At 36.2% G+C, this 26,648-nt stretch overlaps 2 protein-coding genes across 7 annotated transcripts in view; one reads left to right on the plus strand and one right to left on the minus strand.

Moving 5' to 3' along the window:
* LOC107743424 (glycerophosphodiester phosphodiesterase domain-containing protein 5-like) overlaps nucleotides 1–16,378 on the minus strand; it is a 28,209-nt gene extending 11,831 nt beyond the window's left edge. For 5 of the 6 annotated variants that reach the window (XM_016556650.1, XM_016556648.1, XM_016556653.1 and 2 more), the window contains exons 1-8: nucleotides 16,005–16,378; nucleotides 7,807–7,955; nucleotides 6,894–7,055; nucleotides 1,493–1,596; nucleotides 1,090–1,183; nucleotides 603–662; nucleotides 420–518; nucleotides 226–319 (exon numbers count right to left, since the gene is read on the minus strand). In XM_016556650.1, the coding sequence (XP_016412136.1) occupies nucleotides 226–319; nucleotides 420–518; nucleotides 603–662; nucleotides 1,090–1,183; nucleotides 1,493–1,596; nucleotides 6,894–7,010 (568 nt within the window). In that variant the 5' untranslated portion in view covers nucleotides 7,011–7,055; nucleotides 7,807–7,955; nucleotides 16,005–16,378. The remainder of the gene's footprint in view (nucleotides 1–225; nucleotides 320–419; nucleotides 519–602; nucleotides 663–1,089; nucleotides 1,184–1,492; nucleotides 1,597–6,893; nucleotides 7,056–7,806; nucleotides 7,956–16,004) is intronic. The other variant, XM_016556649.1, reaches the window with a different exon arrangement.
* A 4,460-nt stretch (nucleotides 16,379–20,838) lies between these two features.
* Nucleotides 20,839–25,174, plus strand: LOC107743426 (serpin H1-like). The gene is made up of 5 exons (XM_016556654.1): nucleotides 20,839–20,939; nucleotides 22,309–22,911; nucleotides 22,986–23,084; nucleotides 23,902–24,134; nucleotides 24,227–25,174. The coding sequence occupies exons 1-5, from the start codon at nucleotides 20,870–20,872 to the stop codon at nucleotides 24,527–24,529; spliced, it is 1,308 nt and encodes a 435-aa protein (XP_016412140.1). The 5' UTR covers nucleotides 20,839–20,869; the 3' UTR covers nucleotides 24,530–25,174.
* Nucleotides 25,175–26,648: the final 1,474 nt, after the last annotated feature.

Here is a 26,648-nt window from a genome sequence, read left to right on the forward strand (position 1 = left end):
AAAAAAAAAAAAAAAAAAGTGTCAAAATGTAAACACAACTATTCAAAAGTTTGGGGTTGGTGAGTCTCATATGCTCACCAAGGCTGCATTTACTTGATCACAAAAAAGTACTGACCCCAAACTTTTGTATGGTAGTGTACATATATTTCAAATTCCAATAGGTGTAGGGGTCGGCCAAGCTTTGACCCGAACTGCCATTTCCCCTCACATGACGTTTCAACTCACTTGATCTTTCCACGCGGACCACCTGACCGGCGATGACCCAACCTAATGCTGTGACCACAGCTAAAGCCCCGATGTGTAAGAACGGCCCTGTGAACTACAACAAATCACTGATCACATCAGGACAGAGCCTAAATTATTTGTCAGGAAAGACCTCAAGACACTGGACAGTAATATGCTGATGAGGTTGATCCAACCTGCAGAGAAATGATGACAATGTCCCATTCGTCCTGCCAGAAATCATCAATGAACACCACTCCTGTTATGGTGGTGAGCAGAATAGCCAGAACTACAATCTGTGCAAAATAAAACTTGTTTTAATATAGATGAAGAACCCCAGTCTAGCTCAAAAGTTAAACCGATTTATAAAATTATCTCACCTTATGGATCCAGTACAAATTAAGCTGCTGTCCCAGTACAATGTGACAAAGTGCAAGAATCTGAAAAAAAAAAATATATATAATAATAATAATAAAATACAACAGAAAATTATAAATAAAATTAAATTAAAAAAAATTAATACATAAAAATGAATAAAATGATAAAAAACAACACATTTATCTGATGCTCTTACTCACTTATATATATTATATAGTATTTTCTACATAATAATAACAACAATAATTTTCAATAAAAATCTAAAAAAAAATAAAATAAAAAAAAAATCACACACACACACATACATATATACATATATATATACACACACATGTGTAATACTATGTAATTAAGGCTGCAATGGTGATGTTTTGAACTAACAGTCAGTCAGTCATGGTTTCACTGTGTAAATGCAACAATTAACAGACCATAAAAAGTTAAAACCACTGCTCACTTTCTCTGTCACATATTCGTGTTAAGAGTGCTCACCATTAAAAATGCAGTGTAAGTGAATCCTGTGAGTGTTGTGGCGAGAATAGGGACTGTGCCATCCTTCCAAATGGCTGAACGATTATATAACAACCTGCCAGAGAAACAAAACCATCAACAGAAGGGGAAAAAAACAGAGCATGCTAAGCACATGATGTTTTCCAATGCTTAGTGTATACAATTAATTCAGAAACTTGTTAAGCAATCCGTGTTTATCAAAATAACTAAGAGTAAACCTTGCAATCAAACTAGTAAACTCATAAAACATGCTCTAGTAATGAAATGTGCAATCGTGGTTTGATGTCAGCTTCGTGGTGAAGACACACAGCAGGGTTCAGAGTTAATGACCTGCTGATGTCACATCTAAAACAGCAGGTTCCTCCAAACCTCAGGCTGAACTCACCAGTTGAACTCGTTGTAGTCATTATGAGCCTCCAACCAGAAGTAGGACCAGACGAGGAGAAGCAGAAATGAACAGCAGAGGAGGAAGAACCATGAACATTCCCACTGAAAAACAAAAACAGGAAGTGATGTAAACACACATGCCTTCCAGACAGACGTGTACATTTGTTCATTTAGCAGATGCTTTTATCCAAAGCTTGTGAGGAAGACAACAAGACAGACATGGCAGACTGACAAACAGGCAATTAATCGATCATCCAGCCTGTCGGTGACAGTCCTAACAGACTTTATTTTTTTATCTATATGTTCCAAATTGGGACATTTAATATCTGTCTTTATATTCTTCACAACATGTACACATCTGAAACCCTAGGACTTTACAATCGGTACTCATTTATCACATATCATGTGTGGCAGGGGATGCAAAAAGCCACTGAGATCAAATACGTAGCTTTTAAGATGCCTTACAGTTTTAAAGAGCATGATAAAATGTGAGCTTAAGTAACTAATAAGTTAAGAACAAAATGACAGGAATTTAATTAAATCCCTTCACCATAGAAACTACAGTGTTTCACAGAGAATTACAGCAGCAATGGAACATTTTCAGCACAGTGAGATCTTTCAGAAAAGAGAGAGAGAGAGAGAGAGAGAGAGAGAGAGAGAGACACACACACAGAGATTGCCTGGCACCACGGCATGTTTTCCTGGGAGACCAGGCAGGGTCGCCGTTGGAGATCAAGAGGGCGGAGCTTTATTGTTCTGTTCACGGGAGTTAAAGGTTGATGTAATAAACTTGTCTCGGCTCACCTGATGCTGATAGTGAAAAGAGTTACTTAAAAAATATAAATAAACAATAATAATAAAATTTTCCCTGATGTGTGTGTTAAATGACATGAGCTCCCAGGCTTGTTAGTAGGAAAAGCATCAACACCTGAAACTATCTCACAATGGCTGGAGTTTCAGTACTGAATCTGTCAGATATCAGATTTCATTTGGGCAAGGGTGTAACTAATTATTCAGTTTTTTAATTAAAGGGGTCATATGATGCATTTCAATGATTTCAATTTTTCCTTTCTCTTTGGAGTGTTACAAGCTCTTGGTGCATAAAGAAGATCTGTAAAGTTGCAAAGACTAAAGTCTCAAATCCAAAGAGATATTCTTTATAAAAGTTAAGAGTCAACCACGCCTACCTAAAACGGCTCGTTCTAACACGCCCCCACATACCTACGTCACGATCTGGGAAAATTTGCATAACGCCGCCCAAATGTTAACGCAAAGAAAGAAGGCGTAACTTTATTGTTGCTGCCGCCGCCGTCGCCATGTCGTGGAAACGCTGTGTGTTTCGTTGTGAAAGCGAAACTACTTTGTTTGGCCTTCCAAAAGAGGACGATATCCGCTCCGTCATGCCTAGAGCTGATCTGTGCTGGTCGCTGAGGAAATACATCAACTTAGTGCTGTGGATCACCGGATCGGCTTTCCACTGGATAGCTGGCCAATCAGAGCACACCTCGCTTTTTCAGACCGATGAGCTTTGTAAAAATCGACACGTTTCAGAAAGGCGGGGCATAGAGGAGAAACAATAATGTACAGTATATGGAAAATAATGTTTTTTTAACCTTACACCGCATAAACGCATTTCATTACACCAAATACACAAAATAATGTTCTTTTTAGCAACATCATATGACCCCTTTAATTAAATATAATTTTTTTTTGCCTAAGAAAACTGTTGATTCTAATTTTCATGAACCTCAAGTACTCAACACTTCAACACGGAATATAGTGCATATATGATTTTGCGATTATTTTGCAGTATAATAATCCATTGGGTAACACAAGGTGCAGAGAGACATCCAAGTTCAGTTAGCAGATCAGATGGCTTGCATCCTGCTGGCACTCACCCTTTCAGAACCCCAAAAGACCTTTTGTACCTGTGGAGGTGTGAAACAGATCTAATGATCTAATGACCACGTCCTGAGATTCTGTGTTTTGTTCAGATGCAGGGTGAATTAGGGTAACTTTCTGTAATTTACTGTGATTCTCACGCCATCACCTTACATTACAACCCAGCTAGAATATCCTAATGTTTTGATTTGCTAATGATTTTTTAATGTTTTTGAAGAAAATGTCTCTTATGCTCACCAAGGCTGCATTTATTTGATCAAAATACAGTAAAAACTGTTTTCTATTTTAATATATTTTAAATTGTAATTAATTACTGTAATGGCAAAGCTGAATTTTCAGCATCATTACTCCAGTCTTCAGTATCACATAATCCTTCAGAAATCATTCTAATATGCTGATTTACTGCTCAAGAAACATTTCTTATTATTATCAATGTTGAAAACAGTTGTGCTGCTTAATATTTTTCTGGAAACCTTGATACATTTTTTTCTGGATTATTTGAAGAAAAGAAAGTTCAACATAACAGCATTTATTTGAACCAAAAATCTTCTGTAATAACTGCAAATTTCTTTACTGTCACTTTTGATCAATTAAATGTGTCCTTGTTGAATAAAAGTATTCATTTCTTAAAAAAAAAAAAAGCATTGGAAATATACATATCAGAGCTAGTCAATCCACATCACTGAATGTCCCAGATGACCCCAATTCACCCATTTCACCACTGACTGACAATTTAACAAATAAAACTGAAAGATAACATAACTGCATTATGAATATGGAGATCAATTACTAATATTTTCAACAACTCAATGCAACATTAGCACTAATGAAGCTTTTCACCAACTCTGACATTTCTAAGACCACAACAACAGTCATCTGACATGCATTAAATGCAATTCCCAACAATAACAGCTCTCATATAGTTTTCTGGTGATTCCACACACCTTGACAGAGAACTGAATAATGGACTGACTCATGTTTTATTGGTCTGTGGATTGTGGCGGAGTCACTGTACAGCGGAGGACACATTTCACTGTTCTGTTCATTCATTCTGCACAGCTGACAGCTGCTAATCCCTCAATCCAATCAGCTCCTCCAGACCTGCTCATGAGCACATCGGGTAGGACACAATTTCACCCTGCTCTAATTATAGAGTGGGCGGGGCCAGCAGTAATGACACAAAATAAGACAGCCAATCACGTAGCTTCTGATGAGTTCGCTCTCAGTGCCGAGGTGCTACTTCAGAGAGCCTGTTCAAATGGAAATTTGAAATAATGGCTGTGTGTGTTTGTGTGTGTGTTCACTCCCGAAGGAGCATTTATAACAACTTGTAGGGAGGTGAAAACAAAGAACAAATACCCATAACCTGAATCATCGCAAACTTCAAACCAGACAGATCGGAACTGAATACTGCTGGTTGCACAGTAAAAACTATGTATGGTCTACAACGTCGACAATAAAACAATTGTTGACAAATATTTTTGAATAGTCGTTTGATCACACATGGCCTAATGGCACTGTCAAAAGATCTCTGGGATAAAGTTGTGGACAGGCACAAGTCAAGAGATGGATTCAAAACAATTTCAAAGGCTGTATCAATGCCTAGAAGCACAGTGTGGAAGGTATTTGGTACGACACAGACCCTCCCTGGATTAGGACGTCGCTACAAACTGGATGAAAGAGCAGGAGGAAACTGGTCAGAGAGGCGACCAAGAGGCCTACAGCAACTCTGAAGCAGCTGCAGGAATTTATGACAAAGAGTGGTCATTGTGTGCATGTGACAACAATATCACAAATTCTCCACAAATGTGGCTTTTATGGGAGGGTTGCAAGAAAAAAGCCACTCCTCAAGAAAGACCACATGCAGTCACGACTGAGCTTTGCCAAAACACACCTTGAAGATTCTGAGACAGATGAGACTAAAATTGAATTATTTAGCCTCAACCACAAACGATATGTCTGGCAGAAATCCAACACACAGCTCACCATCCAAATAACAGCATTCCTCCAGTAAAGCATGGAGGTGGTGATATCCTGTTCTGGGGTGTTTCTCTGCAGCAGGGACTGGAGCACTGGTCAGGATAGAAGGAAAAATGGATGGGGCAAAATACCATAAAATTCTTGAGGAACATCTGCTGCCCTCTGCCAGAAAGTTGTCAATGGGAAGAAGGTTTACCTTCCAACATGACAATGACCCAAAGCACACAGCAAAAATGAGCACACAGTGGTTGAAGGAGAAAAAGGTGAATGTCCTTGCATGGCCTAGTCAGAGCTCAGACTAAAACTCCATTGAAAATCTGTGGAATGACTTGAACACTGCAGTCCACAAACAGTCACCATCGAAATTAACTGAACTTCAGAAGATGTGCAACCACAACAGACTAAAGGCTGTAATTAAAGCAAAAGTAAATACAGCTGGATAAAACAAAAAAACATCTTCATTTCAGGCTGCAAAGCAACAAAATGTGATTATTTTAACGGAAGGTGATTGTACACTGTACATTTAAGCTTGATACCCTATGAATATTAGAGGACCTTAGGTAAAGATTAGATAAGGGTTGATTTTCAATCTGACTGTGGCTTAGTTCAGGTCAGAACATTTGATCACTGGGCTGAAATGGATGCGCGGTTAAAATAACGGGCATTTCTGCTTGAATAACTTTACAAAATAATGTCAGTATCCAGTTTGGGGTCACCAGACACTGAACGGACAAGTCAAAGGGAGACAGAGAGACCTTACTAAGCCTCTCACTGTGTTGTATACAGATTGGAATTGACCTACAACACGTCCTCCAGGGAATCTGAAACTCTGGCTTGAGTTTCTCTCTGTCTGATAGAGAGACATTCAGACAGCAGAGGAGAAAGCCTTTTGCTTCTTTACAGACAGCCAAGTTGTCCTTTGGTTCTGCTGTCTGCCTCAAACAAATATCGAACAAGATATTAATGACCAGACACTGACAAAAATGACCAGAGAAAAGCATCGGGATCATCAAAGTGGATCCATAACTATGATACAGAGGTGTGGGAATCATAAATGACAACTGACACTTTTCTAAGCTCCGCCTCCTCTGTTATAATTGGCCGCTCATTCAAGCTTTACACATCTTCCCATCGAAATTATTATCCATCACACTATTCTTACATGGGCTGGAATAAAGTTTAATATTGCATATTTTATTAGTTTCTTTAAAGACTGTTAAATTGCACCATACCTTGACCAAAAAACGACAGAAACTACAAACCAAAATCTATTCAAATGTATTTCAAGTCAACTTGAACAGAGAAAAGCCTCATTTGACAGTGATTACAAGTGATAACATTAGTGTAAATGACCACCACGTTTCTACATGATCGGTCTGTAACATTTTTAAGGCGGAGCTTTGCAAAAGGTCAATTACTCAACAGGTCAGTGTCAATTTTGCCTCTATCTTCTTCATTCGGTCTTTATGTAGTTAGAATATAATGGCTTCTCCCACAAAGGATGATGCTGTGGTTACCTTGGAGCTGTCGTCATGGGAGCGCTGGTACCGTTTCCAGCGGCAGCCGTAGATCCCGGTCAGACAGGACAAACACAGCTGTCTTTCATACACCTGTAACGGTTGGTGTTTCACCATAGTCAGGCCACAGATCTGCAGACATCCCACTCACACACTGCAGACCTGCAGGAACGAGACACATCTGTGAGAAACGACATTAGGCCTATCCGTAACAAAACATTGAGATGAAACCCTGTCTTCAACTAAATTACACTGTCGGTGTTGATATTGCACTGAAAAACCGAGTTGAGGATTTAGCCGTTTAGCTTTGAGTCTGGGAAACTTGCCTTAGGAAAACATACCAGATTAAATCCTACAGCGCCAGAGAATAAACAATATGTCAGTAATAACTGCAGGAATCTGTAGGTCGACAGTAATGTCCGTTAACAACGCCATTTTATGCCAAATGAAATACAAAGTACAAAATCTTTTCATAATCACACCATCATGGGTAATACAGGAAACGATATCAAACTGCAACTGAAAACAACAACAAGAGCACTGACAGCATTTAACAAATGTTTTAACGTTTTACGTTAAATTTTTTTGGGATATTCTTATTTTGAGATGGATAAATTAACTTGAAGCATTTTACAGTTTATTGAAACAGTTTACTTTTAGCTTTTAGTTTTATTTTTAATTTATTTATACAAAAAAGTAACATTTCTCAGCCTTTTTTCGGTTATTGACCATAACATAATAATTACCGGCTTATTGGTATCAAGCTAAATTTAAATAATGGTGCATCTTTATTCGAAAATAAGCAGAATTGTATGTAGACTTTCTGCTTCTATTCATCCAAAAGTAGTAAGTACTGATTATTTTGGACATACAAATAATTCCAAAATGAAAAACATGCAGTTATGCCACCAACCTGTCCAAACAGATCAGTTTTAGCTGGATCACTGACAATTCTTGGCAGTTTTGTGGAGTAATTTGCATCTGATGGTCAGCAAACGGCCCATCTGAGGTTGAGAGCAGGTCCTACAGGACACTGTGTGACAGCAGCTCTTTGATTATGAGCTGTGAGACACACATACAGAATTCCAGATTTTACAGAATCAGATATTCAAATGCGACCCGACAGAGTCAAAGCAGCCTTCTCTGTCAGTCTACAGGTCACCATAGTCCCAAAGTTCAGTTCAGCAGAATGTCAATCACAAACCTTTAAAGGCTGGTTGAAGAACAATTTGGAGACAATGTACTGGTAGTTTGACGTTTCTTTAACTACTACTTCCGATTCCAAATGTGTCCAGTGGTCTAAAAGTACTGATCAATGTCAAAATGATTGAAATGGCCAATCAAATCAAAGAATTTTGGATGATACTGTTTACATGAATTCATGCAGGACACTTCAGTTTTAGCAGCTAAAGATTGGAGAGCAAGATGTAAGTAGCTAAATATTTAATATCTGACAACAGTTTTACAATAGAAATGTTGAAAGACCGACAATAATATGCAGTCATGAAAACTACTCAACTTTTTAGTCAAATGTCACACTTTTAATTCAAAAGCACAGGCTGTCATTTACATGATTCATGTAATGAATAACCAAATGTGACAAGACAAGAAACATTAACAGAGCCATTTGTGGCTCTTAGGTATACAATAGAGAGAATATGTAAATGTAAATGTGTTATTTAAAACAATTCTAATTGGTTGCTTTGCAATAAATTCTAATTATTTTATTGTTCTTCTTTGTTTTTCTTTATTCTCTTAAATCCCTTTAAATGCTTTAATTATGTAATTAATAAATAAAAAGACCATTATAAAACCTGAGGTTATTTTAATTCCAACTTATTTTGAGCATCTGAAATTCTGTTGGAATGATATAAAGGCATAATTGATTTCCCTCAAGCGCATAACACATAAAACCACAAACCCATAAGTCAACCACTGACCCAGCATTACCACACCAGATGCTCCAATGAAAAACAACAGATTTCAATGACAGTAATTAAAGAGGGCTATCAAGACAGCCAGCACAGATTTGATCTTTGTCCACCAGAAGCACCCACTCAGACAGATTAACATATCATTAGCATCTTCAAAAACCCACCTCACATACACAAACAAGCTACTACGAGTCTTCATTAGTCATTTCCTCAAAAATCCTGCTTCATATTCTACAATAATCGTATTCCTTTGACTCATTCAGAACAGACATTAACATACGATCCCTCACAAGCCTTCCTATAACCACGGCTCTTCAAGTCACGATGGCTGTGTTACAAATCAGTATGAAAATGCTAAAATGAATGCGTGAGAATATGAAAGCATCTGTGTTCCTCTTTTCCACACTTCCAGCTGCATGACCAAGACTAGTATAACCCCTTTAGTATCGGTGATTAGATTTGATGTACTGTCCTTTTTTGGGGTTTTGCATACAGCACTTAGACTGCAACGCACCAGTTAAATCATTCACATGCATCCTGTGTTCACCTACAAAAAGACAATATTGCTTCAAACAAAAGAAGTCATTATCTATATCAGACATGTCTTCCTGTTGAAAATGGCCCTGTCTGAGCAAGTAAGCACTCTGGTGTGACAGTCTGACTGGGGCAGAGCACACACATACACGCACACACACACACACACACACACACACACATCATGGACCTGATGTTAACATCACATCTGTTGCCCTATTAGTGACAGTTCAGCCATTCTGTCATCATATACTCACCCTCATGTTGTTCCAAACCTGTAAAACTCTGTGGAACATAAAAGGAGATATTTTGGTGAATGTTGGTGCGCCAACAACAACTGGGTCCCACTGACTTACATTGTATGGACAAAAAAATAAAATAAAAAAACATTGTCATAATTTTTTGTGAACCATCTCTTTAAGTGTATCTGCATGAACTTCAGATACACTCAGAAGATGGTCTACAGAGTTAAAGTGTTACAGTGCTAAAGTTCATCGAGTTCAGGTTGAAGAAGCTTTACACCTGGGGAGTTCAGTGTAAATACAAGACAGATATACTACCGTTCCAAAGTTTGAGGTCCGTAAGATTTAGTTTTTTTTTTTTTTTTTTAAATAACTTTTATTTAAGTTGCATTAAATCAATTAAACAGAGACATATATAATGTTACAAAATATTTATATTTTAAATATATACTGTTCTTTTGAACTTTCTATTCATCAAATGTATCATGGTTTCTACGAAAATATGAAACATCACAACTGTTTTCAACATTAATAATGATTATAAATGTTTCTTGAGTAAACCAGCACATTAGAATGATTTCTGAAGGATCATGTGACTGAAGACTGGAGTAATGCTACTGAAAATTTAGCTTTGCAATAAATTCAGCTTTGGAATAAATAACATTTTAAAATGTATAATATTTAATCATATTAATAATAATAATAATAATATTTCACAATATTACTGTTTTTACAGTATTTCTGATCATATGAATGCAACCTTTGTGAGCATATAAGATTTCCAAAAACATTTTTAAAAATCTAACCAATCCCAACGTGGACTGTAGTGTGTATGATTTTTTAAAATTACATACATAAACTCAAACTTACCTTCTCGGTGTTATTATGTCTTCCTATGACACACTCAGAGTCAGAAGCAGCTACATGACTTATGGAAGAGCAAAACAGATCCTTCCACCTCAATATTAATACACTTTCTTCATAAATCCATTGAAACCGTATCTCTCAGTGTTCAAAAGTGGAAACAGAGACATATATAATGTTACAAAATATTTATATTTTAAATATATACTGTTCTTTTGAACTTTCTATTCATCAAATGTATCATGGTTTCTACGAAAATATGAAACATCACAACTGTTTTCAACATTAATAATGATTATAAATGTTTCTTGAGTAAACCAGCACATTAGAATGATTTCTGAAGGATCATGTGACTGAAGACTGGAGTAATGCTACTGAAAATTTAGCTTTGCAATAAATTCAGCTTTGGAATAAATAACATTTTAAAATGTATAATATTTAATCATATTAATAATAATAATAATAATATTTCACAATATTACTGTTTTTACAGTATTTCTGATCATATGAATGCAACCTTTGTGAGCATATAAGATTTCCAAAAACATTTTTAAAAATCTAACCAATCCCAACGTGGACTGTAGTGTGTATGATTTTTTAAAATTACATACATAAACTCAAACTTACCTTCTCGGTGTTATTATGTCTTCCTATGACACACTCAGAGTCAGAAGCAGCTACATGACTTATGGAAGAGCAAAACAGATCCTTCCACCTCAATATTAATACACTTTCTTCATAAATCCATTGAAACCGTATCTCTCAGTGTTCACAGTGGCAAACACATACTTGAGCAGAAGAGAGGCAGTGTATAATGTAAGCGTGTGTGTACGTAGCTGTGTTGGTGTGGGGCTTCATGCTCCAGCCTGTTTCCATGATACTGAGCTTTCCATGAGCTTTAAAGACTTACAAAAGCCTGAATTCTCGAACATGCTACTTTGAGCCCTATTCCCGCCAGCTCTAACTGCAGACCCTCTTGCCCTTCCACGGCTGTTGGACTTTCCCGACAGGTACGATTGCCAGAAACAGGAAGCTACATTCTGTCTGCTTAATTTCCTGTCTCACTCCAGACAGTCTCCTCAAGTGACCAGGGGGCCAAATGCAATGGACTTTTTCAGCAGCCTTGGGTCTAGAAGTGTTTTCCCCCCATTCATTTTCTACATATGTATTTTTAAGCTACATTTATAGGCCATGAATCAAGACAACTTGCTCAGAGATGAGCCATAAAATTGCAAACTTTGATTTGAAACAAAAAGTGCTTGAAAACTGAACAGCCCATGAAGCATTGCAAAATTCACAATTGAATAAAAGACCATATAAAATTACTGACTTACAGTCATTGATTGACGTATAAAATACGTTATTTTGTAAGTGTATAAAATATAACATTTTAAATGTACTGCAACAAATGCAACAATTCAACTTTTTTTTATGTTTTTTAAATTTATTGCAAAATATTCAAAGATGTATTTTCAAACATTCAGTTTAATGTAAGTTGTTTGAGAGTATACAGACACTGACTTGTTTATGTCATTTGCATTGCTTCGTGCAAGTGGGAGGAAGGCAGCTCTTATTTCCATGGTAACAGCGAATTCTCTAATTAGTGGACCCAAAAGGAATCACTCTTCAAGATTATGAGTAATATAGTTTTTTCCAATGGGAATATTAAACAACTTGAAAAGAAGAAATCAAGCTGTCACTTCTAAATACGCTTATTTACAGTCTCTGAGCTCATGGATGGTTTGACCTGAAAGGTTTTGACAATATCATTAAAATTATTTCTCTATTGAAAAAATGAATTGGATTTGTAATTCTGAAACCCTTCTGTTGCACTTCACACCCAAGACTTCAAATGACATCACAGATCTGCATCTAAAATATGTGAAAAAAATGTGTTCATCATCTACACCACCATTCAAAACTTATCAAGATTTTCTTTATTGAAGGAAATTAATAGTCTCATTCAGCAAGAACATTTAAAATTGATCAAAAGTGTCAGTAAAGACAATTCTATTTCAAATAAATGCTGTTCTTTAAAACTTTGTATTCATCAAAGAATCATGAAAACAATGTTTCATGTTTTACACAAAAAAACAAATGTTCCTTGAGCAGTAAATCAGCATATTAGAATGATTTCTGAAGGATCAAGTGACACTGAAGACTGGAGTAATGATGCTGAAAATTCTGCTTTACCATCACAAAAATTAAGTACATTTTAAAATATATTAAAGTAAAAAATTATTTTAGCAAATATTTGGTAATATTTCACTATAATACTGTTTTACTGAGCATAAAAGACTTCCTTCAAAACAATTTAAACATCTTACCGACCCCAAATTTTTGAATAATAGTGTACAAAACTGCAACACTTTCTATTCAGCAGTTTGGATGCTTAACATCTGACTGAGACATCCAGGACGCTACTTTCAGACACTTCACAGCAGCATGTGCACAAACATACTCATTGTTTGTTCCTGGTGGGATTTTACAGAGAACTAATGGCTAGTGTCCAGTTCAGAAGCCTTGCCAACCGGGTAGGGGAACGGGGGTCAGCGTCTACCAGGAAAGCGAATTATCACCAACATCTCTACTAGTGATCACTTCAGAACACGAGGATTAACTGGATTTATACGGCAGGGAAATTAGCATCCATTGTACGCTGTACACAATGACCAATAACAACTTATAAAATCATTTAAAAATATATAATAATAATTGTATTTATAGCGTTTCTAAATCTAATAAAATATAATCTAATAATTTAAAAATAATTTTAAATAATTTGGAGCACAAAAAAAATGTAAAAGGCAAGAAAATTGCATATCATTGCACATTACAAATCATGAAAAAAAATGAAAAGAGCAACAGGAACATTCTGCAAAATATCTCCTTTTGCAAATTAAGCCATGCTGGTTTGGAAAACCATAATAAAGGTGAGTAAATTATGCCAGAATTTAATTTGACAACAATATGACAACAACACTTGGGATACGACAATACTGTATGTTTTCCAATCACAAACAGCTCATTCCTCCAGCGTTCCTCACCTCAGATTTCGAGTCCAGAAACTCTCATTAACTCCAGCATGACATTAACAAAAAATGAACTCTGTTTCTATTCAAGGACTCATGCATGATTCAAAAGTCTGAAAATAGAGAGACATTTAGTGATTCTGATTAGCTTCTGATTAGACAGTGCAGAACAGCGGTGACATATTGAAGAATGAGTAAAACGACTTTGGGAAGATTCTGTGGGAAATCATCCAACAGGTTGGATGGATCCACCACAGGGAGGAAGGTTTCCTTTCCCAGGGATGAAACAAGCCCTTTGTATTCCCACTCCTCTGGTGGGCCCTCTGTGGATTTTTCTGAGATAAGTGAGCAAAGACAAGCTCGTTTATCTCTCTTCGTATGCTGCTTTTGTTTTGGCACCTTCTAACCTGCTCTGAGAACCAACAATCTCATAGTTTGGATGTTAAACATTGGTTGTTGTGGAGAACTAATAATGACGGTACCTGACGTAGATGTCATAACAGGAGTGAAATATGATACATAGACCTTATTTGTAGGCCTGTCGCAATAATCAATATATCGACTTATCCCGCAATATATGCACATGACCTCAATAATTTTTGTTGACGCAATATATCGCCCATTATATTTACTTAAAAATTTATTTCACCGTGTTTTTTACATTCCACTTGCACCTGTGTCTTTTGCAGCTTCTCGTACATAACGTGGTGTAGTCATGAGGTGCTAGTTCAAATTTAAAAAATGCTTCTACAAAAAAAAGTTTCATCTGCAGATATGGCCTTGTTTAGGGATCTGTGCCTTTGTGCATACGGACATCTGACTGCTAAGTAGTGATTGTGTTTTTCAGCAATAGTGTGCACCCTTAATTTACAGAGAAAAGAAGGTCAGGGAAAAATCTGTAGATGGAAAAATCTCCATACAAGTTCTTTGTGCAGTTTTCTTCTTTCTTGTTACTTTGCACTTTTTGTTAGAAAATTTTTATTTACTATTTATAAAAAATGTTTAAGGTATCTAATATTTTTATACTTATTTTCCATGATCTAAATATTCTTAAAAATTCAAAGTTTGTTGTCAATTGGAAGTGTGTAGGCCTTCTTGCATTATTATGCTGTTACATTATGATTATATATTCAGTGGCATAAAATGGTCTTTAAAATGACAATAATATCGCTTATCGCAATTATTTCTGGGGCAATATATCGCACAACAAAAAGTTGTTATCGTGACAGGCCTACTTATTTGTGCCTCAGCATCACTGCTGACACCAGAATAAAGGTGAACTCAGGCAATAGTCTCTCATGAGACCTGATATGGTCTACAGTCAGAGCTTTGGTGTGAAGAAGATGAAAGACATCAACATCCAACACCCTCCATCTGGTAGTTCCCGTCTTTTGCAAAACACTTCCATTTTGCCCTGCTGTTAGTCCTTTCTCTCTCTGACGTTACTGAGGAGTGGTCTGCACCACTTCCCTCAACATTCAGCCCAAAACCTTTGAAGCTTAAGAGAAATGCTCCGCTCTCATGAGATTCTGGCAGCACCATAAACAATTTGAAACCCATAAACCACTGAGAATATGTTAAACTGCTAATTCAAAACACTTATAAATTAGAATAATTTTGGTGAATTCTGTCCTCCTAAAATATCAATATGAACATTATTTTTTATAGCTGTTGGGCAAAAATTTTACATCATAAAACTACACTAGCATACATTCAAACAAGAACTAACTATAACTATAGTAAACTGTATAGTCAAGGTAGAACTGAGAAGTTTAACGGTGTTCTCAGGACAAGCATTTTTCATAAATGCCAGGTCGAGGCACTTGGGACAAGATGTCACATGGGTTTAGGGTTTAGAATTCAGAAATTTATTTTCTTTCATTTGTTTTTTAATTTGGCTTTTTTGTTTTACTCAAATTTATTGCTTTGTATATAATATCAAAAAACTTGAAATATATTAACAAATTAGAAATGTATTAATGTGTAAATTAGAATATTTGTATTTAATTGTCATGCTTTAGAAATGTTTCACTGCTTAAATTCTGCTGAAAAATTTATAATAGGCATATTCCATTGTGACGACATGCCCCACTTTAGAGTAAAAACTGTGACAACTTACCCCATCTCCGCTATATATATACTGTAAACAGATAATATACCCTGAGTATTCATAACTTAAAGTGAAGAATAATTGTTAGAACCGACTTACATAATGAAGCTTTTACCAAAAACATTTGTACATCAGTATGTATGAGTTTATAAATCAAAACCATTAAATTGATAAAAGTGGCATAGTACTGCCATCTAATATTGAACAGTCATAGTTTTTTTGTAAGGGAACTCAGATTAAAAGAAGTTTCAGATAAACGAAACGTGGCTTCGTTTACTTCTTGATTATATGTTGCAATAAAAACATAATATATAAAAGCAAATGACAAACTGTAAACGTACTACATGCACGTGATAGTAAACATGCTTAAGTACAGGCTACTTATCCAGACTCACCTTCTCGTCGACAAGGTGATCAGCGCAGGTCCTCGAGTTCTTTTTCTCCAGGTTTCTCCTCTTAAACTTGTGTTGTAGTTTGTCTTTCTCTTTCTCTAGATGTTAAACAGACATTCAGCACTCTCGACTTATCAAGGTATATGATATTATTGGAATTAAACTACATTAAAGTTCCGTCAGTGCGCGGCGTTTCAAATTCAGTCTGCCTGGCACGATCACCAGCGAGATGGTTTATATGAATTATTTCAATATAACGTGTTTTCACGTCGTGTTTGGAGGATTGTGATTCACCGAAGACATTCAGTGAGTAAATCCATCCGATCCGAAAGCCCGTGGGAGGAGCTGCGCGTCTCTCCATCTCCTCCTCTTCCTCCTCTTCCTCCACCTCTTAATCAAGCGTCATCAGCGCGCTCCCAGTAATTAACAACCCAGCATTCGTGATTAGTGTAACCTGTATTTAAGTTTATATTAATTAAGTTTAAAACTTAGTTTAAGTAAAAGTAAAAAAAAAATAAAATATATATATATATATATATATATATATATAATTTCTGAACCAAGAAACAACTTGAGGTGTTTGATTCACCTCAGTGACTCGAATCTTTTGAATTTGTTCACTAAAACGGTTCATTAACTGATTCGTTTTGTGGCCCTAACTTTCTGCAGGTTATATGTCATCATTTCTCCAGCAGGTGCATGGTGACAAGTGAGTGTTATCGAGTCATTGATTCATTCAACCAACCGATTCATTCGACAACTGAAACCAGTATCATTCTTTAATATTTAAAAAACGACTTTCTACAAATCTACTAAGATAGGCCAAGTCAAAAAGTTTAAAGGGATAGTTCAATCAAAAATGAAAATTACCCCATGATTTACTCACCCTCAAGCCATCCTATGTGAATATGACTTTCCTCTTTCAGAATACAATCGGAGTTATATTAAAAAATGTTCTGGCTGTTCCAAGCTTTATAAAGGCAGAGAATGGGGGTTGAGATTTTGAAGCCCAAAAAAGTGCATCCATCCATCATAAAAAGTACTCCACATGGCTCTGGGGGGTTAATAAAGGCCTTCTGAAGTGAATCGATGCATTTGTGTAAGAAAAATATCCATATTTAAAACTTTATCAACTGTAATCTCTAGCTTCCGCTAACTGTCATACAGGCGTTCACACGAACGTGTGTTCAAATAAAACAAAACTTGGTTCTCACAAGACTAGCATATTCTCACCGGAGCTTACGCTATCCCTACGTCCTACATCATCCACTGGAATGCCACTCTCTAGGGAATGCGTGTACAACAGTTAGCGGAAACTAGAGATTACCGTTTATAAAGTTTTAAATATGGATATTTTTTTTCTTACACAAACGCATATATTCACTTCAGAAGGCCTTTAAGACCACCAGAGCCATGAGGAGTACTTTTTATGATGGATGGATGCACTTTTTTGGACTTCAAATTCTTGACCCCCATTCACTGCCATTATAAAGCCATTTTTTAAATATAACTCCGATTGTATTCGTCTGAAAGAAGAAAATCATATACACCTTGGATGGCTCGATGGTGAGTAAATCATGGGGTAATTTTCATTTTTGGGTGAACTATCCCTTTAAGCATCATACGCTTGGTAAACATATTAGATCTATATTTCCCTTCATGTTGTTGAACGAGATGCCTCATTCATTCATTTCATTTGTTCGGGCATGGTCGGTTAGCAGGTCCAACCAATGCTCCTTCACATCCTGCCCTCTAATGCTATTTGCTCGTGCACTACAGTGATATGCTGAGATGTCAGAATGATTGTTCTGCTCATATCAGCTCCAGTCTGCTAGAATATATGCAAATCCACTTTAAATGGACAAAAACATTCATTCATGAACATTGATTGCTGTCTAAGAAAAAAACAATGTTATATATAATAATTTTATGATTGGAATGACACTATGTTGCATTTTTTTTATCAAGAAGAAATAATCGTAATAATTGTATATATTATAATATATTACAATAATTTGTTAATTACAACTCTTTCATTATTAAATATTTCTTTAGGGGACCATAACTGGAATGAGCAAAAAGAAGTTCCAAACCTCCATAGCAGATTATGAGGAGGTTTAGATGTATGAACCTAGCAGCACCTAGTGGACACAAATTTTGTAGTTGCAGTAACATGCAGTCAAACACACACACACACACACACACTCAACTGAGCTGCCATTTTCATACTTGTCACTACTTGTGACTACCACATTTCTATTATTATTATTTTTTATCTCACATGTAATATTAAAAGATTGTGGTGTGATCACAAAATAAGAATTTTTCTTGAAGGGGTCTTTAGAACAGAGATGAATGTAATATAGAAAATATTGTTTCTTTTAGCTTAAACTGCTTATTTGCAAGATGCTAGTGTTTACCATAGTCACGAAAATTACACCTTCCAGTGACTGCTTACAATCATTTAAAATAGTTGGAATATACTGTACAACTGCTGACAACATTAAGGTAGTAGAAGAAGTTACAAGACACTGTTTAAGTTTACAGTTAAGACACACACCAGACACCACCACCATAGCATAGTGATAATATCTGCTCTGCCTTCAAAGCACAAAGAGCAGACAGCATTTACATGTTGAGAGTGAAATTCCTTTGCCTTCTTTGTCACGGAAGAGCTCACAATAGCTGGGCAGGTTTCCACCGATCTGAACCTCTGATACATTAGTAATATAGTACACTAGACATTCATTCAGAACATGAAATGTCCCACCCAACAGACATATTACAGAAACCCAACTGCAATGTCAGATCAGGTTTTAGTCCAAATAAAGGCTGGTTTTGATTAAAATATGGAACTTTGGCTGGCTGGCCCCTAGTAATGCGTTGTTTATGGAAATGTGGATGTAAACAGGACTACAGGAAGAGCATCCTGTAATTTCCCCAGTGCTCATTGTGTGTATGCATATGAATTTTACATTATTGTTTTATACAGACATATACTACCGTTCAGATGTTTGAAGTCAGTAATTTTTTTTTTTTTAAAGAAATTAATACTTTTATACAGCAAGGATTCATTAAACTGATCATTGATCATTTATAATGTTGTAAAACATTTTTAATTATAGCTGCAAACAGCGTTGATGGGCCCAAGCCCCAAGAAATAACTTTCTCGCTTTCCCTTTTTGTTCACGGCAGTTAATCAGTGACTGTCAGTCTGGGTTAAACCTCAAGCTATGTGGATCTAACAACATGATGAAACACGTTAAGCAGCAAATCAGAAAAGAAACCCTGACAACTGAAGCGAGCAGCATTCTTTCAACATTCTGATGCATGAGGAATGCCAGCGCCATCAGCTGTGTTTTCACTGATCTTTACAAAGTGGCCTGGAGGTGTATACTTTGAAATCTGTGCTGTTAATGGTTTGTATCTTTGAACAGTGTCATGTTAGATGTGAATGAGAAACGGCCCGTTCAGCCCCCACATGAAGCTAATGAGGCATGTTTCAAGACACAAATTTCAGAAGATCACGTCTTAATGTTAGAAACTCACATATTTTATAAAATTCTTCCAAACCAAATTACCTGAGATCTGCTATTCACATTATAACTCCATACTGTTACTGCATGTCAACAGTTGTCAAGTTTGTCTATTTTTATTTCTCCTTAGATAATTAATAAATACATTTAGTAATACCTCACTAAATTTGGTAAGATTTAAGCTTAAAACTAACAAATGAAGATAGTGCTGTAAGAAAAAATATACGTTTATTTATAGACTTGTAGATAGCTAAAGCAATGGTTTGAAGTTAAAAACATCTTGATGGATTTGTTTCTTACAAACATGCAGCTTTTCACTTCTCAAGATGTTAATTGTTGGACTGGAGTTGTGTGGACTACTTGTGGATTATTATGATGTTTTTATCAACTGTTTGGACTCGCATTCTGACGGCACCCATTCACTGTAGAGGATCCATTGGAGAGCAAGTGATGTAATGCTGAATTTCTTTAAACATTAAGAAATGTTTTTGCAGCGCTGAGAGAAGGACACTTACATGAAACATTACTGAGATCCCTCCAAGTCTCCTTTAGCTTTAAAAGAGCCAATTCTAAGCAATAGAAAGTTCCTCTGGGATTCTTTATGCATTCCAGTGCTTCATGTTTGTACAACAGGATTCCTAGTTCTATATAAAGAAGAGGAAGATACAAAGCATATTAGTTTAGTGCATAAAGAATGTCTTATGTTTTTTTTTTTTTAATGAGGACATATAGAAAACATTATGCATGCTTTGCACCCAATGAAACCTCTGTCCTGTTTCTGCTGTCCTCTTGCAGGCCCAGACACGACCCACTAAAACATGGCACACAGAAGAGAGAGAGAGGAGAGACGGATGGATGGGATGGGGGTGGAAGTAGAACGACCACTTAACCTCTTATTTTTACAGTTACTTTTATAATATACTTTGCATTTTCTGAACAAATTATGAAAATAATAATAAAAATAATAAATAAAATGTAATTTAAAATATCAAGTATTAACACCAGGTTTTAGACTAAATTAATTTACTTCTTACTAGGATGTTTTTAAATGTGATTTGATGTTAATCAGTAAATCTGTTGTCCACATTTCTGAATTACATCCACCTTTTTTCATACTCACCAATGTCCTTGCATGAAAAAGCACTTTAGTTTAGCCATTGTGTGAGTGAGTGAGCAGGAAATGGGTCAGTTCCTGCTGCCTTTAGGACCTTGAGGAGAGAGTCCAGTTCCCACAGTAATTGGATCTGGGGGAGGTCTCACAGAAAAACAGCAACCATTATAATACTCCTTTCCCAACTTCCAGAAGTTTCTTTTCCAGATTACGAAGTCTGCATGAAGGATTTGGTGTCCGGGGAAGCTGACAGATCCAAGAGGCTGCAGAAGTTTTCAGGAGCTCTGAGAGGTGAGTAACAGATGCCATTACAGCTGTGAAAACTAATTTTGCATTCAGTCTTCATCAGCAGCATGAAAAATGTAGAAAATGTGTGGTATTTCATAACACAATCCTTCATTTAAAAATTTGGAATGTAAAATAAATGCTTGTATTAGACTTTTTAACTTTTATTGCTTTACTCAAAGGTGAAAAAAAGTGTTTTGATTAACTGTGTTTGTGTGATGATTCGAAAGGTTTTTTTGCACACGTCACAGTTCCAAATGTTCTCCATTGTTTCTTCAGGCTCTGACATGTAGGCATAATAAAAGGTCATTCATTGAGAGGGTGTATCTGCACGGCCGAAGGCAACATTTTGGGCTGTTCACTGGTAGAGGGGTGGGGCAAAGCTGCACAAACTGAAGCCTGATGTTCCCACAATAGTGTCAGAACTTCCTGCCATCCTGGCAGTGCTGATTGGATAACAGTTATCTAGCGTAAGATGACTCAGGGAGCTGTGAAATCTGTATGTGGCTGCACAGCTTTTTTTCCCCATGAAAAGTTATGTGCATCTTGGGTAATATGATATTATATGCTACTGTTTAAAAGTTTGGTGGTCAACAAGATTTTTTTTTGAAAGAAAAGATGACAAGAAAAGTGACAGTAAAGACATTTATAATGTTACAAAAGATTTCTATATCAAATAAACGCTCTTCTATTCAACACTCTATTCATCAAAGAATCCTGAAACAAATATTGAAAATAATAAATGTTTCTTAAATATCATATCAGCATATTAGAATGATTTCTGAAGGATCATGTAACACTGAAGACTGGAGTAATGATGCTGAAAATTCAGTCTTGTCATCAGAAAAATAAAATAAATTTTAAAAGTAATTAAAATAGAAAAGAGTTGTAATATTATTTCACAATATTACTGTTTTTATTGTATTTTTGATCAAATAAATGCAGCCTTGGTGAGCATAAGAGACTTTCAAAACATAAAAATAAACTTACCGATCCCAAACATTTGAATGGCAGTGTAAACATTTGAAACATTCTTAAATATATATTTTTTTATGTTCAGCAAGGAATAAGCAAAAACATGCTATGGTAAAGGATCTCTGATCTTCTGAGAGCTTAGTGAAGTTACAACTGTGCACATGGCAGTTATGTAACATTACTGCCTTAAATGTCTGCTGGACTTCCTTTAGCATAGCAGGCCTGTCATTTAAGTCTATGGGAATTTAAAATGACAGCTGACACTAATATATCTTGGCGCTACTGTCAGTTCTGTGGTCAGGAACTGAAATACAGTCTACAGCTCACAAATAAAGAAAACCATCTCATATTATGTAAAATAACTTTGCACCACATGGACTAATCCTTTCTACCTTTACAGGCTGTAAACTTACCACCTCCAAAATCATGTTGGTGTCAAACGTGGTTCTCCTGTGCCTACTGGCCACTGTGAGCACGGACAAGACCCTCAGCAGCCATGCCTCCATCCTGGCTGACAACAGCGCCAATTTGGCCTTCAACCTGTACCAAAACCTGGCAAAAGAGAAGGACATCGAGAACATCCTGATTTCTCCTGTGGTTGTGGCCTCCTCGCTGGGTTTGGTGGCTCTTGGAGGGAAATCCAACACTGCTTCTCAGGTCAAAACCGTCCTGAGCGCCACTACGGTGAAGGATGAGCAGCTACACTCTGGGCTGTCTGAGCTTCTCACCGAGGTCAGTAACTCAACAGCACGCAATGTCACCTGGAAGATCAGCAACCGTTTGTATGGGCCCAGCTCTGTGAGCTTCGTCGACGACTTTCTGAAGAGCAGCAGGAAGCATTATAATTACGAGCACTCCAAAATAAATTTCCGTGACAAGCGCAGTGCGGTGAAAGCAATCAATGAATGGGCATCGAAGTCCACCGACGGCAAGCTGCCCGAGGTGACCAAAGATGTGGAGAAGACAGATGGAGCCATGATCATCAATGCCATGTTTTATAAACGTAAGTCTTGATTATCTTTAGAATGAGAAGCAGTAAGATTCAGTAACTAATATGGTGCTCTGTTTTCTCTCCAGCACACTGGGATGAGCAGTTTCATCATAAGATGGTGGATAATCGTGGTTTCTTAGTGCATCGCTCCTACACCATCTCTGTACCCATGATGCATCGCACAGGTGAGGCCGAGGTTAAGCAGAAATGATCCTGAAACACAGAATGAGGTGTAACTTAGTGGTTAAAAGTAAATTGTGGGGAATTTTTCATAAAATTTTTCATTACAAATACATTTTTGGGGCAATACTAGTGTTTAGGTGTATATAATTTTTGTTTTCAAGTTTATATATTTATCATATTGTTTAATTTTTTCATAGTTATGTTGTTTAATATTTATCATATTTTTTATTTTAGTCAATTGTATTAATTAATTTAATTTAATTAAACAAAAATATTTTCGTTCACAAAATTATGCAAAGGTGCAAAATTAAACTACTGAAATATTTAATTATAATTTTGTAAATATTTTATATTTTTAAATATATAAAAATATAGATTAGTTTTTGTTTTAATTAAATATCCTTTAAATTTAGTCATGTTATATTCTTTCATTTTAAAGAATATATTTGTTTATCTTAAAAAATATGTTTAATTAACTTTTAGTTTTACTCAGACTAAAATTGCATGTAATTTCAGTCATCAAAAAATGACAGTATTATAAAAGTTACATATTTAAAAAATATATAAATATTTATAGATATATTTTTAGAACATATAAAATATGTATACACTTAATATATGAAATATTTAGTTATATTTAGTAAAAAAAAAAAAATTTGTTTTTGTCAGTGAATTTAAAATTAACACTGGCCAGTAAAACAATTTTCAAAACTCACCTACTATCGTTTATATCTTACCGCTGTTTGATTTGGAAAGAAATTTCAGCCTTCCTTCATTTGCCCTTACATGCTTACGTCATATATTCATGCTGTCTTTCAGGCATTTATGGCTTCTTTGACGACACAACCAACAACCTTTTACTTCTGGACATGCCACTGGCCCATAAGATGTCGTCTGTGGTGTTTATCATGCCGTACCACGTAGAATCCCTGGAGAGAGTGGAGAAACTATTGACACGCCAACAACTGAACACCTGGATCAGTAAAATGGAACAGAGGGCGGTTGCGGTGTCACTGCCAAAGGTCAGCGTGGAGGTCAGCCACAACCTGCAGGTACGGACAGTCTGCAGTTTCAGCAAGCTATTATATTATTATAAACTCGCCTGTGATTTCAATTGCTAATATAATGCCACATTTTCTTGCAGAAACATCTCGCTGAACTGGGTCTGACTGAAGCTGTGGACAAGGCCAAAGCTGATCTGTCCAACATCTCAGGGAAGAAAGATCTCTATCTGTCCAACGTGTTTCATGCCTCCGCCATGGAGTGGGACACTGAGGGAAATCCACCCGATACTAGCGTCTATGGTACCGACAAGCTTAAGAACCCCAAACTCTTCTACGCTGACCATCCCTTCATCTTCCTGGTGAAGGACAAGAAGACAAACTCCATCCTTTTCATGGGCAGGCTTGTCCGACCGAAGGGTGATAAAATGAGGGATGAATTGTAATTTGTTAATTTAAATGTGATTTTATGTGGTTAATGAGTGTGTATGTGTGTGTGTGTGTGTGTGTGTGTGTGTGCAGATTTATGGATGTGTGTAAATGGTACACCTGAGTTCATTCCATTAGATCTGGGGACAACCATGTGCTATCCGTTACGTTTACTTTGACAATTAACATTTAGGTGCCTCATAATGTTTTTTGTTATAAAAAAATGCAAGTGTACTTGACAAAGTATCGTAAATTCACATCTGAATCGGTTTCTGAGAAGTGCAGCATGCTTATATTAAGTATGATCTCCATGAAATTTGCTATAAATCCACACGAACAGCATTTTTGCTCAAGGGTTTATCTTTTTTCTTTGCGTTTCGATTGCTGGAGCGCTTAACTCTCTATGCCGAGAGTTTGATTTCTGAAAAAGTCTGTGGATTTTGTTACACAAAGTGCCTGCGAGTTCACCACGCCATGCTGAAACGTTCCTCTCAGAAGTGCACACTTGTGTCTGCACTAAATACTGTGTCTGCACTAGACAGCATGTGATATGAGCTCACGTCTGTACCATTTTTAAGCTTGTATTCACATTGTCATTGCACCAAAACACGGTTGTCTAAAAATGTTGGTTTGTTCCTGTTTTTTTCAATAAAATCAGCATCACTGAGAATGTGTGTGGGTTTTTATTTATGCCGTGTTTCTTTTAAGGTCAAAGTAAAGTTTGTGGTTCTGTTTGGAACTGCATAGCCTACTCTACCATACTACAGTACACTTATTATTTCTGATGTATAAAGTATGTATAATGTACACAGAATGCAGATTTTACTACTTTTACCAATGGCATTTGCCAAAGTGTTCAACAGACCTTAGTTAGGTTAGAAGCCACTGAATTTAATGTGGATGTAAAGGATCAGATTTTACAATGGCACACACTGTATAAAGTATTTATTTTTTATTTTTTTACAGCTCACAACTTTGAAACTCTTTTTGGAGTTTTGTCTACTGATTTTTTTCTCTTCTTTTCTCAGAAAGAGGTTTCGTCAGCTGAACAATCTATATGTTGTTAAAAACAACGGTACAGGTGCATCTCAGTAAATTAGAATGTCGTGGAAAAGTTCATTTATTTCTTGAACGCACTGTACTTCAGTCTCTCACAGCCTCGTTTTCATTCCTGACAAAATTTGGCGCTACCCTGACTGGTGTATTCCAGAATTTTTTTTCAAGATCTTCCAAAAGAAAATCTTTATTTTTTTATATGAATAATGCCACTTTGAGTTTTTGGCATACAAAACTCTAGACTTTTGGGCTGCACAAAGCTCTGGCGACATCTAGCGTGATTCGCTGAAACGACATCAATGTTCACTGATAACGGCATGTGAACAAAGAACATAGAAATACAGTGAAGCAGCAACAATCACTATGATCTGGATTTATCTGATTAGAAAGAGAATCGGTTCCGCCGTACACAGAAAACATAAAGTTATTTATCGTTCCTTCATCAAGTGTTTGACGAGACTTTCTATTCAAAAGAAACAGGTTTGTCTGTACTCTCATGTGAACTCTGTCATCTGATTGGATGAGAATGTGTACAACTGCACACCAGTATTTCACCTTCAACCCCCCCCCCCCAAAATAAAAAAGCTGCACTGTGGGTAAAAGCTGAAATAAAAAAATACAGTAATTGTGTAATATTCAAGGAAAGCAGCTAAATAATCCTATTATGATATAAATTTTCATGGAAAACAGTTAAAATTTCCCATGTGATATTGGCCATATATTTCTACTAAATTATTTGAACAAAAAATAATGCAAAATAAAATTGAATGGCCAATATGTATTTTCTCAGTTTACCTATGGTAAACTGGTAATTTTGGATATTGTATGATAGGTCAATAGTTCATGTACATTGGAAACGTCATTATACTTTGACTTTTCATGAACTATATTGTTCAATATATATTTATACACATTTATATAATAGTACACTGTCCTTTCAAAATGCACCAGACAAGAGCAACGATTACTTCATTAAATTGAGTTACAGAAGCTACTGTTTGCCGTGCACTGTTATCGCACGTAGGCCCGTTCAGATTGGATGGAGCACTGAATCCGTTACCGTACAGGCAACTCCTCCCT

Source organism: Sinocyclocheilus rhinocerous, unplaced genomic scaffold (assembly GCF_001515625.1).
Source record: "Sinocyclocheilus rhinocerous isolate Xijiao unplaced genomic scaffold, SAMN03320098_v1.1 scaffold106, whole genome shotgun sequence".
Classification (NCBI taxonomy): Eukaryota; Metazoa; Chordata; class Actinopteri; order Cypriniformes; family Cyprinidae; genus Sinocyclocheilus; species Sinocyclocheilus rhinocerous.

Excerpts from the sequence above, each read along its gene's own strand:
- LOC107743426 (XM_016556654.1), top strand. The coding sequence starts at position 20,870 with ATGAAGGATTTGGTGTCCGGGGAAGCTGACAGATCCAAGAGGCTGCAG. Across the intron at positions 22,912-22,985 it reads CAATGCCATGTTTTATAAAC|CACACTGGGATGAGCAGTTT; the intron begins GTAAGTCTTGAT and ends TTTTCTCTCCAG. Across the intron at positions 23,085-23,901 it reads ACCCATGATGCATCGCACAG|GCATTTATGGCTTCTTTGAC; the intron begins GTGAGGCCGAGG and ends GCTGTCTTTCAG.